The 17,769-nt window shown below is 29.7% G+C and overlaps 1 protein-coding gene across 1 annotated transcript in view; it reads left to right on the top strand.

Annotated features, from left to right (window-relative positions):
• The window catches only part of LOC136035786 (voltage-dependent calcium channel type A subunit alpha-1-like), a 192,280-nt gene that overhangs the window by 118,835 nt on the left and 55,676 nt on the right, over positions 1 to 17,769 (top strand). Inside the window, exons 17-19 of the mRNA XM_065717760.1 lie at positions 415 to 542; positions 10,821 to 11,023; positions 14,342 to 14,446. Of these exons, the coding sequence (XP_065573832.1) occupies positions 415 to 542; positions 10,821 to 11,023; positions 14,342 to 14,446 (436 nt within the window). The remainder of the gene's footprint in view (positions 1 to 414; positions 543 to 10,820; positions 11,024 to 14,341; positions 14,447 to 17,769) is intronic.

Raw genomic sequence — 17,769 nt, 5'->3', positions numbered from 1 at the left:
GGAATGAAATGAAATGAATGAAATGATGGATGGAATGAAAATCTTTCTGGAAAGTTTGTCTGGAAATCTATTGCTTGCAATGTTATATATTTTTTGGGCGTGTCTTATGCGAAGTTTATTATATAAGCATTTTATCTAAGTTATATTTTTCTCTTCTTTTCAAAAAAAATTTTTGTAGTAGTATTTAGATATTTCTAGCTAATCATTATTTTATTGATTTGATGCATGGTATTTACAAATAAAGCTATAAAGATATGTATGGAATTTTAGTATTCCCCAAATACTAAATACTACATCAAATACTACATAAATACTACATCAAACAGATTTAAATTGTGTTTGTAGCTATCTTTTTAGATAGCTAATTAACTTTTATTAATGTAATTTTAAGTAATTTTAGTTTTTTTTTTGCAGATGTTAAATTTGTTCGTAGCCGTCATTATGGATAACTTTGATTACTTGACGCGAGATTCTTCTATCCTTGGTGCACATCATCTGGATGAGTTCATAAGAGTTTGGGCGGAACTTGACCCTAACGCTACGTAAGTAACAAAACGCCAGTAAACGATGAAGTAGAATATTGAAGTACTATGGTAGTTAAACTATTTTGACCACCATAGTACTACCATACTACCAAAAACTACCATAGTACCAAACTATTCTAACTACCATAATTACTATATTTTAACAACCGTATTTTATTATTTTATTTCATTTATAGATAACTATGCCAAGACTATTCCAAAAACGTTCCATCTCTCTGGTTCCAATACGTCCGTTAAAAGATTAAAGAGATTTTTTTCGGAGAGTGATTTTTACTTAAGTACAAAAATTACACCAACAAAAATCAAACAATGTCCGTATAAAAATTATATGTTTGCAAGTAAGCAGGGAAAATGTAAGCATTGTAAGTAAGCCATTGTCTGATTGCTAAAAGCGTTATGCTATACATATATATATATATATATATATATATATATATATATATATATATATATATATATATATATATATATATATATATATATATATATATATATATATATATATATATATATATATATATATATATATATATATATATATATATATATATATATATATATATATATATATATATATATATATATATATATACTAGCTGTTGGGGTGGCGCTTCGCGCCACCCCAACACCTAGTTGGTGGGGGCGCTTCGCGCCCCCCCCAAGCCCCCCCGCGCGCGTAAGTCGTTACGCGCCATATTAGTTACGCGCCATTGTAGTTGTGTCCCTATGTCCCACCTGTGATATATATATATATATATATATATATATATATATATATATATATATATATATATATATATATATATATATATATATATATATATATATATATATATATATATATATATATATATATATATATATATATGTTTTTAACTACGTAAAACTTGCGAATATACAACATTCTTTGCTGTCCCATTGTCTGTGCATATAAATAGATTGTCAGGTTTACCGACTCTTGAACATGCAACATATAATGGTCCATGGGAAAACAATCCGTATTCAGATCTATACCTCATGATTCTAATGATTGCCCTTGAGCTTTGTTGATGGTGATTGCTAATCGACCATTCCCTGAGTCGCCATCGTCATTTATATATCCCCCTGTGCACCCCGGCGTCCCCTTTGTATTTATGTCCCTGTGTCCCGGTCGTCATTTATATTCCCTGTGTCCCGGTCGTCATTTGTGTCCCGGTGTTCCAGTCTGTGATTTCTCTTTGAGTGTCCCGGGCGTCATTTATATTCCTTGTGTCCCGGTGTCCCGGTCGTCATTTATATCCCCCTGTGCCCCCGGCGTCCCCATTGTAGTTGTGTCCCTGTGTCCCGGTCGTCATTTATATTCCCTGTGTCCCGGTCGTCATTTGTATCCCGGTGTCCCGGTCTGTATATACATTCGTTTTTTAGTTTTGTTTTTCTCCTTTATTTTTTTCCTTTTTTCTTTTTTTTTTTTTTTAGTTTATTTAGATTTTTAGATTTTTTTTTTTATATTTATTAATATTTTTTTAGTTTTCTTTTTCTCTTATTTTTCAGTTTTTTCCTTTTTTTTAGTTTTTTCTTTTTTAGTTTTTAGTTTTTTTTTGTTTTTTACCTTTTTTTAGTTTTTTTAGTTTTTTTAGTTTTTTAGCTTTTTTAGTTTTTTTATTAGTTTTTAGTTTTTTTTTAGTTTTTGCCTTTTTTTAGTTTTTTCAGTTTTTTTAGTTTTTAGTTTTTTACCTTTTTTTAGTTTTTTTTAGTTTTTTAGCTTTTTTAGTTTTTTTCTTTTTAGTTTTTTTTGTAGTTTTTACCTTTTTTAGTTTTTTTTCTTCTTTTGTATTAGTGTGAAATAATTCAGACGTCATATGCGGACAAACACGACGTTTATTAATATTTTTTTAGTTTTCTTTTTCTCTTATTTTTCAGTTTTTTCCTTTTTTTTAGTTTTTTCTTTTTTAGTTTTTAGTTTTTTTTTGTTTTTTACCTTTTTTTAGTTTTTTTAGTTTTTTAGCTTTTTTAGTTTTTTATTAGTTTTTAGTTTTTTTTTAGTTTTTGCCTTTTTTTAGTTTTTTCAGTTTTTTTTAGTTTTTAGTTTTTTACCTTTTTTTAGTTTTTTTTAGTTTTTTAGCTTTTTTAGTTTTTTTTTGTAGTTTTTACCTTTTTTAGTTTTTTTTCTTCTTTTGTATTAGTGTGAAATAATTCAGACGTCATATGCGGACAAACACGACGTCACTCGACAGACAGACAGACAGACATAACCCACAAACAACTTATTTTTATATATATTTATTCATATTTTTTTAGTTTTCTTTTTCTCTTTTATTTTTCAGTTTTTTCCTTTTTTTTAGTTTTTTTCTTTTTTAGTTTTTAGTTTTTTTTTAGTTTTTTACCTTTTTTTAGTTTTTTTTAGTTTTTTTAGTTTTTTAGCTTTTTTAGTTTTTTTATTAGTTTTTATTTTTTTTGTAGTTTTTGCCTTTTTTTATTTTTTTCAGTTTTTTTTTAGTTATTAGATTTTTACCTTTTTTTAGTTTTTTAGCTTTTTTAGTTTTTTTTCTTTTTAGTTTTTTTTTGTAGTTTTTACCTTTTTTAGTTTTTTTCTTCTTTTGTATTAGTGTGAAATAATTCAGACGTCATATGCAGACAAACATGACGTCACCTGATCCATCCACAGATCCACACACAGACAACTTATTTTTATATATATAGATATATATATATATATATATATATATATATATATATATATATATATATATATATATATATATATATATATATATATATATATATATATATATATATATATATATATATATATATATATATATATATATATATATATATATATATATATATATATTTTATTCATTTTAATAATGAAATATCTTTGAAAAAAACAGTATAAGAAGACATTAAAATGCGTATAGAGCAAAAACTGGTAATTATAAAACATATTTGTTTATATTTTAACTAGGAATTATAACAATTCAAAAATTTAAAAAGAAAACTAAAAGTTTGAAGATTCTTAGATATCCTTGTTTGAAACTGGACTTGCTTTATTCATCAAACATTTTTGAAACGACTTCAGTATAAAAAGGCAGCAAATTGTCTGCGGTTAGAAGACAAGCAACAATAAGAATCTATATATAAAAGCCTGCCGCGTGTCAAGTGCCAGGGCCTGACAGTTGGTAATTCCAAACATGTTTGTACATATTATAACAATGGATTACAAAAATTCAAAAGCCTTAAAAAAGAAAACCATAAGTTTTAAGAAAAGACAGCAAATTGTCTCAAATTTTCTGCAGTTAGAAGACAAGCGACAATGAGAATCCATACATAGAAGGCTACCGCGTGCCGAATGCCGGGGCCCAGTACTGTATATATATGTATATATATATATATATATATATATATATATATATATATATATATATATATATATATATATATATATATATATATATATATATATATATATATATATATATATATATATATATATATATATATATATATATATATATATATATATATTTATATATACATACATATATATACATATTAATTAATTAATTAATTTAAAGAGATGAAAGTTAAGAATGGCAGTTTTTCTCTGCAAAATATACAGTTTTCAAAAGCTTACAAAACATAGAAAGGCAATGATAATACTTGGGAACGACTTGAAATTGAAACGGGCCATTTGATTCAATTTTTCCCTTCCCGTTTTTGTAGCACAAATTCGATGCTAAAATCAAAGAAAACCGTGCCATCAGTCTTAATCTTTTATTTGCGGATACAACTATGGCGTGGTACTGCAGATAAAAGTTTGCTAGGTTATTGTACTTACAGATAAGAAAAAAATTATTCAGTTTTTAAGTAAAGAGAATCGTATTATTTAGCAAGAAATAACTTAAATTTTGAAATATATCTCAAAATTGTGTGTTATTAGATACAAGTTTAAACAAGATACATTAAAAATAAACTAAAATATAAAAATAAAAATCTGGTAAAAACAAGTTCTGGCAAATATTTTGAAATACAAAGTCTTTTAAAACAGTATTAAATAATATTTGATAATATATTTTGCGTGAATGGATAGCAGTTTGCTTTTTGTGCATGAGAGCTCCCTGGAAACTTAAGGAAAGGAAAGGTTAATGCAGTAGTAATTTTATGCAAAGGTGAAAAGGCTACCTGGAGGGTACCCAAGTAGCACATGTCTACAACAACATAAAAATTATGAGCAGTAAAAATTAAAATAAAAAATAAGAAAAACATAACAGCCATCATGACTTTTGCTGATGCAGATACCAATTTAGGGCATATCCCTTGATTCTAAATAAGAATTTAAATATGCATAATATCCTAGGTCCTACACTCGAGGGGAGGTGAGAAGGGGTATAATTCTTAAGAATACAGCTTTTTGGACCTTTTCAGTATTTTCTAACATATTTTATTCACTTTCTTTAGTTTCAATAAAATAAAAACAAATCTTAATCTGACTCTTTATTTATTCATGTTTACTTTTTTCTCTAAGATATGTACTGTTTTGGTCAACAAAATTTTATTCAAGGAAATATTACTGAAAAAATTCATAAATATTATTAAAAGGAAAATATTCTGGAACAATGCTGTTCAAGCTAATATACATGATATATTAAATTATATTAAAATTATATTGAAATTGTATTAGATATACAATTTCGCACCATGTGTGTAAATTTGGTAATATATTATGTACAATATAACTAAATTAATTTATAATTATGTTAACAAGGAAGTTTTCTGGAACAGGGCTGTCCAGGCTTGTTAACATATATTTATTTGCAATTATATGTATTGTACATACTTTATGTAATGGAATAATGCTTGGTAATCATAGCTCATATACAATTATGTCAATAATTCCAGGATCTTTCCTGGATTAATTTCCAGGAATAATTCCTGGAAATTTCGAGAGTTAGGTTGTCTAGTAAATAATTTCTTAGATCACACTGCTTTTCCATGTACAAAAAAAGTGATAAGAAACGGACTTAATTTATATAAAACAGTGAAACAAAAGCACGAAAAACAACAAAAACAACTTTAATTCAAAAACGACAAATCTGAATATTTCGCCTCCACGTTCGGGAACCTTTTTCGGCAGAAAAAATACTAAAAAACAACAATTAAACATAAGTAAAACCATCTAAAAAAAATGGGAACTAACACACACGAGAAAAAAAGAAACAAAATGCTACCCGACGTGGTGCCGATATATTCGGACTTTTTATTATTTAAAGTTTTGTTGTTATTTTATTTTTTTGTGCTATATTTAAATTAAACCCAACTTTTTCTCTTTTAAATTTTTTGTAAAGTTGTCTAGATTGGTGCACATAAGATTATGAACAATTACAGGCAATGTTCTTAAATTATGTTATGCAGTTATGCGCCACATATATAAATTAGCGCAGAATTATGTAAACAAAGAAGTTTTCTAGAGCAACGCTATCGCGGCTAGCGTTATAATAAACAGTTAGATACAATGTACATAAAATATGCAGTAGGGTTACGTACAATGTGCATAAATTAGTTTAACATTACGTCAATAAAGAAGTTTTATGGAACAAGGCTGGACAGGCTAGTTTAAAAAAACGTGAACGATTGCATATATTTTAAAAATTTATATAATTCAATTACGCACATCATACACAAAGTAGTGTACAGTTATCTTAAAAAAGAAGTTTTCTGGAAAAAGTGTCCACAATTTGGTGTAGAAGACAAAAAAAATTTAATAAATTGGCTGCATGTTTCTCATCAGCTCAAGACAAAAGCAAACAGTATAGGAAGAAAAAAACACAGTTTGAAAAGAATAGGTATCAAAAACATGAAAAAAGCGAAAAAAGATTGAAAAAAATTAAAATTTTGTAACTTTCATCGATTTTTGACGTTAAGGATTGATAGTAGACCCATATAACTCCAAAATAAGAGGAAATGGGGGAAGTCGAAAAGGGAAGAGTAGTAAATACCAGAATAACTGGATCTTTACGATACCTGACTAAAAATTGAAAGAACACATTGGCAGTCCATAATTTTCATAAGCTAGACACCTTCGGACGAATCTTAAGGAATACGGATTCACTGAATTCATTTATGACAAGTACCTATATAATAAATAAGTTCAATAGTCTTTCAAGAATAAATAAAATAATATTAATAAATAAAATAAAATATTATAAAATAAATATTGTATAATATAAAATATTATAATTTTATAATAAATAAAATAATTATTTATTTTAATAATAAAATAAATTTAAAAATATTAAAATTTGGTAAATTTTATCGATTTTTTGACGTTAAGGGTAGATGGTAGACCCTATATGATTAGTAGACCCTTAGATTAGGTATCAAAAACATGAAAAAAAGAAAGAAAGATTGAAAAGTTTTAAAACTTGTAACTTTTATCGATTTTTTTTATGTTAAAGATAGATGGTAGACCCTATATGTCTAAAATAAGAGGAAATGAGGGAGGTTGAAAACGGAAGAGTAGAAAATACCAGAATAACTGGATCTTTACGATACCTGACCAAAAATTGAAAGAACACATTGGCAGTCCATAATTTTCATAAGCTAGACACCTTCGGAAGAATCTTAAGGAATATGGATTCACTGAATTCATTTATGACAAGTACCTATATAATAAATAAGTTCTTTCAAGAATAAATAAAAAAACTTAAAATATTAGGTATCAAAAACATAAAAAAAAACGAAGGAAAGATTGAAAGGTTTAGAACTTGGTAACTTTTATCGAGTTTTTGACGTTACGGATAGATGGTAGACCCTATATGTCTAAAATAAGAGGAAATGAGGGAGGTTGAAAACGGAAGAGTAGAGAATACCAGAATAAACGGATCTTTACGATACCTGACTAAAAATTGAAATCACTGAATTCATTACAAGTACCTATATAATAAAGAAGTTCAATAGTCTTTCAAGAATATATAAAAAACAGAATTGGAAGGAAAAAACCAAAGTTTGGTAAGATTAGGTATCAAAAACATGAAAAAACGAAAGAAAGATTGAAAAGTTTCAAAACTTGTTAACTTTTATCAAGTTTTTGACGTTAAGGATAGATGGTTGACCCTATATGTCTAAAATAAGAGGAAATGAGGGAGTTTGAAAACGGAAGAGTAGAAAATACCAGAATAAACGGATCTTTACGATACCTGACTAAAAATTGAAAGAACACATTGGCAGTTCATAATTTTCATAAGCTAGACACCTTCGGACGAATCTTAAGGAATACAGATTCACTGAATTCATTACAAGTACCTATATAATAAAGAAATTCAATGGTCTTTCAAGACTATATAAAAAACAGAATTGGAAGGAAAAAACCAAAGTTTGGTAAGATTAGGTATCAAAAACATGAAAAAACGAAAGAAAGATTGAAAAGTTTCAAAACTTGTTAACTTTTATCAAGTTTTTGACGTTAAGGATAGATGGTTGACCCTATATGTCTAAAATAAGAGGAAATGAGGGAGTTTGAAAACGGAAGAGTAGAAAATACCAGAATAACTGGATCTTTACGATACCTTACTAAAAATTGATAGAATACATTGGCAGTCCATAATTTTCATAATCTAGACACCTTCGGACGAATCTTAAGGAATAAGGATTCACTTAATTCATTTATGACAAGTACCTATATAATAAATAAGTTCAATAGTCTTTCAAGAATAAATAAAAAAAACAGAATGGGAAGGAAAAAACCACAAAGTTTGGAAAGATAAGGTGTCAAAAACATGAAAAACATAAGAAAGATTAAAAAGTTTTAAAACTTGGTAACTTTTATCGATTTTTGACGTTATGGATAGATGGTAGGCCCATATAACTCCAAAATAAGAGGAAAGAGGGGAGGTTGAAAAAGGGGGGAATAGTAAATACGAGAATAACTGGATTTTTACGATCCCTGATTAAAAGTTGAAAGAACACATTGGCAAAACATAATTTTCATAAGCAAGGCACCTTCGAACGAATCTTAAGGAATACGGATTCACTGAATTTATTTATGACAAGTTCCTATATAATAAACAAGTTCAATTGTCTTTCCAGAATAAATGTGTGTTTCAGCAAACTAGGGATGTTTTCCTTTACGTTGTAGTCCTTTTCCGATCTCAGGCCGTAATTAATCTGTTGTTTTGGGGTGTTTAATCGGAAACTATATGATGTGTGCAAATATTTTTCAGATTCAGGAACAATTTCTAAACACATTTTTTAGTTTGTAGATTTCATTTTATTTGCACCAATCCATTTCACTTGAAAAAGTACTCCATAGAAAACTATAATCAAACAGTTCGTGTTCGTGGTAACGAACTGTAGCAAGAAGCGACCCGGCTCAATAGTAAACGCAACTCTAAAAAACGGAATTTTAATACTAATAGATACATCAAAAGAATCAGATTTTTAAGTTGATTTTAAATATAGAAGTTTCCTTAAATTTAAATATACCCATCAAAAGTTACAAGCCTGAGAAAATTTGCCTTGTTTTGGAAAATAGGGGTAAACACCCCCTAAAAGCTATAGGATCTTAATGAAAATCACACTCTTACATTCAGCGTATGAGAGAACCCTATTGTAGAAGTTTAAAGCTCCTATCTACAAAAATGTGAAACTTTGTATTTTTTGCCAGAATACCGATCACGGGTGCGTGTTTATTTGTTTGTTTATTGTTTTTTTTTTAAGGGGTGATTATATCGACCAAGTGGTCCTAAAATTTTGCAGGAGGGCTCATTCTAACTGAAATTAAAAGTTATAGTGCCCTTTTTAAGTGACCGAAAAAATTGGAGGGCACCTAGGCCCCCTCCCACGCTCATTTTTTCCCAATGTCAACAGATCAAAATTTTGATATAGCCATTTTGAGCAACATAGTCAAAAAATATAATAACTATGTCTTTGGGGCCGACTTACTCCCCCACAGATCACGGGGAGGGGCCGCAAGTTACAAACTTTGACCAGCGTTTACATACAGTAATAGTTATTTGGCAGTGTACCAACCTTTTCAGGGGGATTCTTTGGTTGGGGAGGGGCGAAGTTGAGGGTAGGAGAGGGGGCTACATAGAAAGATCTTCCCTTGGAGGAATTTGTCATGGGAGAAGAGAAATTCTATGAAGGGGGGCATGATTTTCGAGGGCTCATTCGCAAAATTTAAAAAAAAAAACAATGAACAAATAAATATGAAAAGGTTTTTTCCACTGAAAGTAAGGACCAGCATTAAAGCTTAAAACGAACAGAGATTATTAAGCAAATGGTGGGTTCATCTCTTCCTAAATACCTCGCTCTTTACGCTAAAGTGTTTTTAGTAATTTCAACTATTTATTCTATAGCTTTTGTGATTCAGGGGTCAATCTTAAAGAATTGGGACACAATTAAAGCTTTATTGTAAAGAACGAGGTATTAACGAGGGGGCAAACCCCTTCATATACAATATACGAATAGTAAAATATGACTAAAAATAACGAATAATAAAAATATACGAATATAGAAGTTCGTTACGTAAGTTAATTTGTAAGTTACGTATATTTTACTAATAAAAACGTTCGTTAAAAATTAAAAATTCTAGTTGATTTTTGATGTAACCGAAAAATTGGAGGGCAACTTGGCCTCCTCTCCACCCTTTTTCACTAAATCGTCTGATCAAAACTAAGAGAAAACCATTTAGTAAAAAAAATTAATTCATTTGCGGAAAGCCAAAATCAAACATGCATTAATTCAAAAACGTTCAGAAATTAAAGAAAAAGAACAAGTTTTAGAACTGAAAGTAAGAAGCGACATTAAAACTGAAAACGAACAGGAATTACTCCGTGTATGAAAGAGGCTGTTCCCTCCTCAACGCCCCGCTCTTTATGCTAAAGCTATTTACTGTTTTATAAAATAGAATTGAGAGGAAGAGTCAAACTTTGGCGTAAAGAGTGGGACGTTGAGGAGGGAACAGCCTCTTTCATACACGGAGTAATTTCCGTTTGTTTTAAGTTTTAATGTTGCTTCTTACTTTCAGTTGAAAAACATGTCTTTTTTTCTTTAATAAGAAAACACCAGAAGCTAACGCCTTCTGGTGTTTTGTGTGTTTCAGCACACATGACTACAATATGACACCTAAAAATAAATGACAGGCTTAGAGATTTTTTCTGAACTGTAAGACTTGAGTATGATTTCTTATAGCGTGATTCATATAATGCACAAGAGAATTCATTCTCCTAATTTCTCGCCTCCCCATGAAAGTAAATAAAAAACATGTTTCCTTAAACCTAAATTCAATTTTAGGGGTAAGGTCCACTATACAGAAGCGTATGAAATGTTAAAAAATATGGACCCACCTCTTGGATTTGGAAATAAATGTCCATATAGATTGGCATACAAGAAGTTAATTCGGATGAACATGCCCGTTGATGAAGAGGGGAAAGTTCACTTCACAACAACACTATTTGCTTTAATCAGAGAAAATCTTAGCATCAAGATGAGACCAGGTTAGTCCTTCTTCACTTCTTCTACTTTTCTTTGTATATATATATATATATATATATATATATATATATATATATATATATATATATATATATATATATATATATATATATATATATATATACATCCATTTGTTCTTATTCTCCCTTGAATATAGAGATTAGTGACATAAAGATGGAACGGATTGTGTCCTTTGTTTTTTATTTTTCTCTTATTCATTAATATTATTATTCTCTTCTCCTACTTTCTTTCTTATTTTCCCCTTGGTTAGGTAAAATAGCAGTGTGAACATCAGTCCAGTAAATAGGTTTTCCCCTTTATCGTCTCATTTTCTTCTTCGTTCAACTCTTAGTCTATTTTCTTTTGATATCTTAGTGTCAACTGTCAAGAAAGGTCGAGTGTGTAAATCTTTTTTTTTTCTTAATCATGTTTCTTTTATCTATGTTTCCTCCTTTTTTTTCTTCTTCCGTGCTCCAGACTAAGAGAGTCTGCATCAAGATTAGACAAAGTACATTCTTCATTCTTGTCTTCTTTGTCTTTCCTCTTGATCATTTCTTTTGCAATTCAGGTAAGTCCTTTTTCACTTCTTCTATTTTTCTTTGTTATATATACATCTCCCTTTGTTCTTATTCTATGTCCCTTGAATATAGAGATTATTGGCATAAAGACGGAACGGAGTGTGTCCTTTGTTTTGTTATTTTTCTCTTATTCATGCATATTATTATTATCTCCTCATGCTTTCTTTTTTCTTTCCCCCCTCATTAGGTAAAATAGCAGTGTATCTTCCCCTTTATCATTTCATTTTATTCTTTGTTCAATTCTTTGTCTATTTTATTTTGATATCTTAGTGTGAACTGTCAAGATAGGTCGAGTGTGTGCATCTTTTTTCTCTTCATCATTTTTTTTCTTTAATCTGTTTTTCCTTCTTTTTTCTTCTTCTTTCGTGTCTCTTGACTAAGAAAGTCTGAGCATCAAGATTAGACAAAGTACATCCTTCATTTTTTTTCTTCTTTCTCTTTCTTCTTGCTCATTTCTTCTTTAACTCAAGTTAGTCCTTCTTCACTTCTTCTACTTTTCTTTGTTATATATATATATATATATATATATATATATATATATATATATATATATATATATATATATATATATATATATATATATATATATATCCCCTTTTGTTCTTACTCCATGCCCATTGAATATAGAGATTATTGGCATGAAGATGGGATATAGTATGTTCTTAGTTTTTTATCTTTCTCTTATTAATAATAATAATTTATTTTTTACCCACTAAAATACAAGACAAGAGGAGTTAATAAAAGATAATGAACGAAAAATAACACAGCTATACGAGAGTTAAACATAAACCACGCAACCATAACTCAACTAATGAAAAAACCTCTTAAAGATAGTACAACTATAAAATGAAAACAGGTGAAAACTAATGGAAGAATAAACGAACTAAGGGGTAGAAGGGGCCAAGGGAAAAACTTTAATTTTCCAATTTTGAGCCTAACTTCAGCAAAGAAGTAATAATTTCAGAAGCAAAATTATTTTTATTATAATTATATTATTAATTAATTATTATAAGAAAGGCCGAATTATTTTCTTGTTCCTATAAGACTGGGGTAAATAAAGCAAAGACTTACAGTAGTGGAAATATAATATGCGCAAGTCGGCCAGATCCTTTTTTTAAGATAGGTAAAATACCAGACGGGAAAAGTATTGAATGGTCACAAAAGCTAATATATAGCAATGCCAGCACTTTTTGAGAATAATGACCACAATTTTTATTGTTTTTTATTGTTTTAAAAACTAGAATTGTGACAAAGAGTCAATATTTAGCGCGAAGAGTGAGGCGTTGAGGAGGGGACAACCCCTTTCATATTATGTTTCATATGAATCATATTTCATATGATTCATATTTTGATAAAACCACACTGCCTTTCCATAACCAACAAAAAAAAGTTCAAGTCGGGATAAGTCCTTTTATTAGAGAGTGAAAACAAATACATAATATAATACATAATATAATAATAAATATATAATAAATAATAAATATATAATATATAATAAATAATAAAATACATAATAATAAAACAAATACAAATATGTTTCAACAAGATAGGCTACACTTGTGGTCGTCATCAACAGAAAAATTAAGCATATCAATCAAAACACACATCTTTATACAGATCAAAATACTCCTTTCCGGCTCATAAATAGTTTCTGGTTCATTCACTAGATTTGTTTGAGGAGTTCATTAACAAGGTTCATTCAAAGTCCTAAGCTGTAAATTTTGCTTCTTTAACTTTGCACCTGCAAACTATTCTTTCTTAATATATTTTTTCATCTGTTTTTACTGTCTAACAAAAGGACTTTATCCCAACTGAGCTTTTCTTGGTTTGTGCAACCTTGTCAGTGTCTTTCTGCTTTAATGACCTCTAGCCTGACAAACACCTTATATAAATTGAAACAAAATTGTCCCTAAAAGCAACGCAAGATCTACCCACCGCCTTTTGGCTTTAATGACAACTACTAGGAAACGTTTTACTAGTCCTTTTTGAATTGTTCTTGCAATATTCTTCAACGCCTCAGCTTGAAAGCACCGCGAGTAAGGTAGAATATTTATTCCTAACTACTTAATAATTACAACCTAAAAGAACCTCTTTTCCTTTTTTCAACCTCTTCCCTTGACACTCGCTGCTTTATAATACCGTTCCATATTCAGTAGCTATTATACCTTCCTAATACCTTCTAATATACCGTTACTAATACTAATAAATGTTTCTAATAGCTTTCTATAATATCTTTCTAATCATAATAATTGCAACCTAAAGGAACCTCTTTTCCTTTTTTCAACCTCTTCCCTTGACTCTCGCTGCTTTATAATACCGTTCTATATTCAGTAGCTATTATACCTTCCTAATACCTTCTAATATACCATTACTAATACTAATAAATGTTTCTAATAGCTTTCTATAATACATTTCTAATCATAATAATTGCAACCTAAAGGAACCTCTTTTCCTTTTTTAACCTCTTCCCTTGACTCTCGCTGCTTTATAATACCGTTCTATATTCAGTAGCTATTATACCTTCCTAATACCTTTCTAATCATAATAATTGCAACATAAAGGAACCTCTTTTCCTTTTTTCAACCTCTTCACTTGACTCTCGCTGCTTTATAATACCATATTATATTCAGTAGCTATTATACCATCCTAATACCTTCTAATATACCGTTGCTAATTCCTTTACTATATGTTTCTAATAGCTTTCTATGATACCTTTCTAATATCTTTCAATTTCATCTGCAGCAGAAGAAATGGATGAAGCAAATCAGGAGCTTAGAAACACAATAAAGAAAATTTGGCCTTTACATGCAAAGAAAGTGCTTGATTTGATTATTGTGCCGGATACTGGTATGTTTTATCAATCAGTATTTGTCTCATTAATGTTACTTTCAATCAATTATTTTTTTCGTTACATTTTAGCAAATTTTTGCTTATGTTCTTTCATTAATTCCGACAACTTAGTGCATTAAATAGAGAACGACGGGTCATGTAATTTAATTAATCATGTATTGCTTGTTTACTGTAACTTAAAATTAATTATCTCATTACATCATGACAGACTGACACACTATAACGTGTTGAATATTTCGTCGTAACATATTGTGCATATGTTACTGTGGATGTCAGAAATTTGGTTCGTGTTGAAATTTGCCGGTGAATGTCCGAAATTTCCTTTTCTCTGCTTCGATTCAATTAGCTTTGTGAATTTACTTTTTCAGTCTCATGTAAGTTATGATGGTAAAATTTATAGCTAGGTTTGGTTAATTATGTTAGTTTACGTTAGGTTAGGATAAATTTTATTATGAAAATCAGAAATGGGTTTAAAACCAAAGCTAACCCAACCTAAACAAATCTAACCTAACCTGTCATCATCAAACCTTGCATTAAACTGAGAAAGTTAACTAGCAGTACTGAATAAATCCAAGGAGACAAAAAGATATTTTGGACATGCAACGGTGAATATCCACATTCACCTATTTCGGACATTCATGGTAACACAAATACTAAAATATTTACATCTGAATTTAAAATTGCACATGAATGGAATTGCACAATGGGATTCACCCTGTTTTTGCACATTTGGAGTCCATGCTTATGCAAATGATTTCGAGATTAAACTCTAAAATAGCCTAATAGTTTAGAACTATTGAATAGCTCAATAGATAGCCTCCAATCTTTGGACACCATAGCACCACACAATAGCAAAATTGCCAAGCAAAATCAACTTAGAAACAATAGGAATTTTTTCCAAGATAGTGGAATTTAGTCCAGTGGATATTTCGGCACCATGTCCAAGGGCTTATGTGGAAGAGCTCATATCAAAATGAAAAATTTTTAATTAAAAATGTTATTGAAAAACATGCTTACTTCAACGAAGTTCAAACAGGACTGACAAATAAAACAGTATGAGACCATAATAATAATAATAATAATAATAATTTATAATAATAGATCACCCACTTAAAATAATAATTTATTTATGACCCACTTCACAAAACAGAGGTTAAGTGGAGTAAAATATAAAAGAAAAATAGCAAAAGTAATACAAAAGAAACAAATTTAATCACATACAGAAAAAAGACGGATAAGGCGATGAAAACATCCTAGCCTATAAAGCGCTTCAATAGCTAGCTTTGCAGACTCAGTTTGACTAATTAGAAGAAGGTCATCCGTATAAGCCAGATATGAGATATCAGATGGTCCTAGTAGGCACGTAGTCAATATTTTTGATAATACATTTTCAATACAAGCATTAAAAATATACGGCGAAAGAACTCCCCCTTGTCTTACACCGCAACGAACAGGGATATGACCAAAATAAGAATTATCTAATGATTTAAGGCGAAGGTAAGAATGCGAGTACAAAAAACGAAGCACGTGAATTACCGACGGATTTACTCCTCTCTGGCATAATGCTGTCCATGTTTGAGTATGACAAATAGTGTCAAATGCTTTAGACAAGTCTAGGGTTGCGAAATGAAGTACGCGACGAGTGCGATGGGCATCTTTTAATAAAGAAGTCAAAGCACGGTGAGCATGCTGACAGCCTAGCCCAGATCTAAAACTAAATTGATTATCATCATTTAGAGCAAGCTTAGTGGTATAAGGTAGTAGGAGGTGTTCAAAAAGCTTGCTAAGAGTACAAGCTGCCGTTATGGGCCTATAAGAACTACAAGAAACCGGATCTTTTCCTTTTTTTAGAAGTGACGTAACGCTACCGCATAAGAACCAGTCGGGCACACACGAACTACTCAAACACATTTGAAAAAACAGTTGGAGATGAGATACCAGTTCAAAAGAATTCGAAACAAGATTCAAAACACTCATCCAATCAACATCGAAAGATTTTGATTTTAAACCCTTAGTGCCTTTAACAATAGCCCACTTTTCAACTGGAATCACAGGACTTTGACATAAACGTGACGGCAAATTTTTTTCAAGCAAACATGAAAAACGCTTATGCACTGCATAATTAACATTCGAAAATATTTTTGAACAATGTTCAATCCAAGATGGACGAGATATAATATCACTAGAACTTGCATCCGGAAACTTGGCAGAATTTATCACTTTTCGCCACTCACTATTACTTTTCGGAAAAATTTCACCGGAGTAACGAACGGCACGAAGATGGCGTTTATATTCGAGTTTCGTCTTTTGAAATTCATTCAAACCAAATAGAACAAAATAATTAAATACAAGCTTTCAAAGCTAGTCTTGCTTTTTGGCAGCTCACCTCAATGGCCTATTTGTAACTAGTTCAATACTATTAAAAATTGGTTTAGTACAATATTTCGATAGATCATTTTTAATTAAATTTGAGTGTAAAGAATTTAGCGAATTCTCTCCTAAGCCCCTATTTAATGAAATATTATTATTTATTTTGAGACTATATTGGAAAATAGCTTTGTGCATCTTTCAAACCTTTATTGTCTTCCCAAAACCCCTATATTAGGGATTCGGCATATTTAGTTAAAAAGCTTAGTAACACAAGTTTTTCAGAAAACGCAGTAATTAGTAGTTTTGACATTGTCTCCATGTATACGAATATAGATATGGCTATTTCTGAGCAATTATCAAACAACAAAATAGAAGAAAATTACCGCTTAATCGAGGTTTCAGCGACAGAAATTGATTGTGAAGTTTTAATGACTCTAGATAAATTTTGTAATAAGTATTCCATGTATTTTCAGTTTCGTGACTCCTTTTATCAGCAAATAAATGGTTTAACCATTGAAGCTCCTTTATCCGGGCTACTGGCGAATATTTATATCGAGAACCTTGAAAATTAAGCATTAAAATCTTATTTTTTAAAACACGTTTAATGGGGTTGCTACGTGGATGACGTAATCTCACTTTGGAATTACGGGGAAAGTGAACTTCGGGATTTATTACAGCTTCTTAATACTTACAATAGAAATTTGTAGTCTAGGCAAGAAATTGAAATTGAAAGTAAGTTACCGATTTTAGACGTGTTAATCATAGGCAATACTGATAAACTAAATTTTACTATGTATAGAAGACCAACGTAAAACAATAGATATCTTCATTTAATTCAAATCCCCCCCACCAGATAAAAGAGCAATTATAACTTCTCTCATTGATCGTGCCCTGAACATTAGTTCCGATTCATATATTTAAATGCAGATATAAATTTTATCAGAGATATT

The sequence above is a fragment of the Artemia franciscana genome, chromosome 14, assembly GCF_032884065.1.
Source record: "Artemia franciscana chromosome 14, ASM3288406v1, whole genome shotgun sequence".
Classification (NCBI taxonomy): Eukaryota; Metazoa; Arthropoda; class Branchiopoda; order Anostraca; family Artemiidae; genus Artemia; species Artemia franciscana.
The sequence above is the reverse complement of the archived record's forward strand: the minus strand, read 5'-3'. Positions and strand labels throughout refer to the sequence as shown.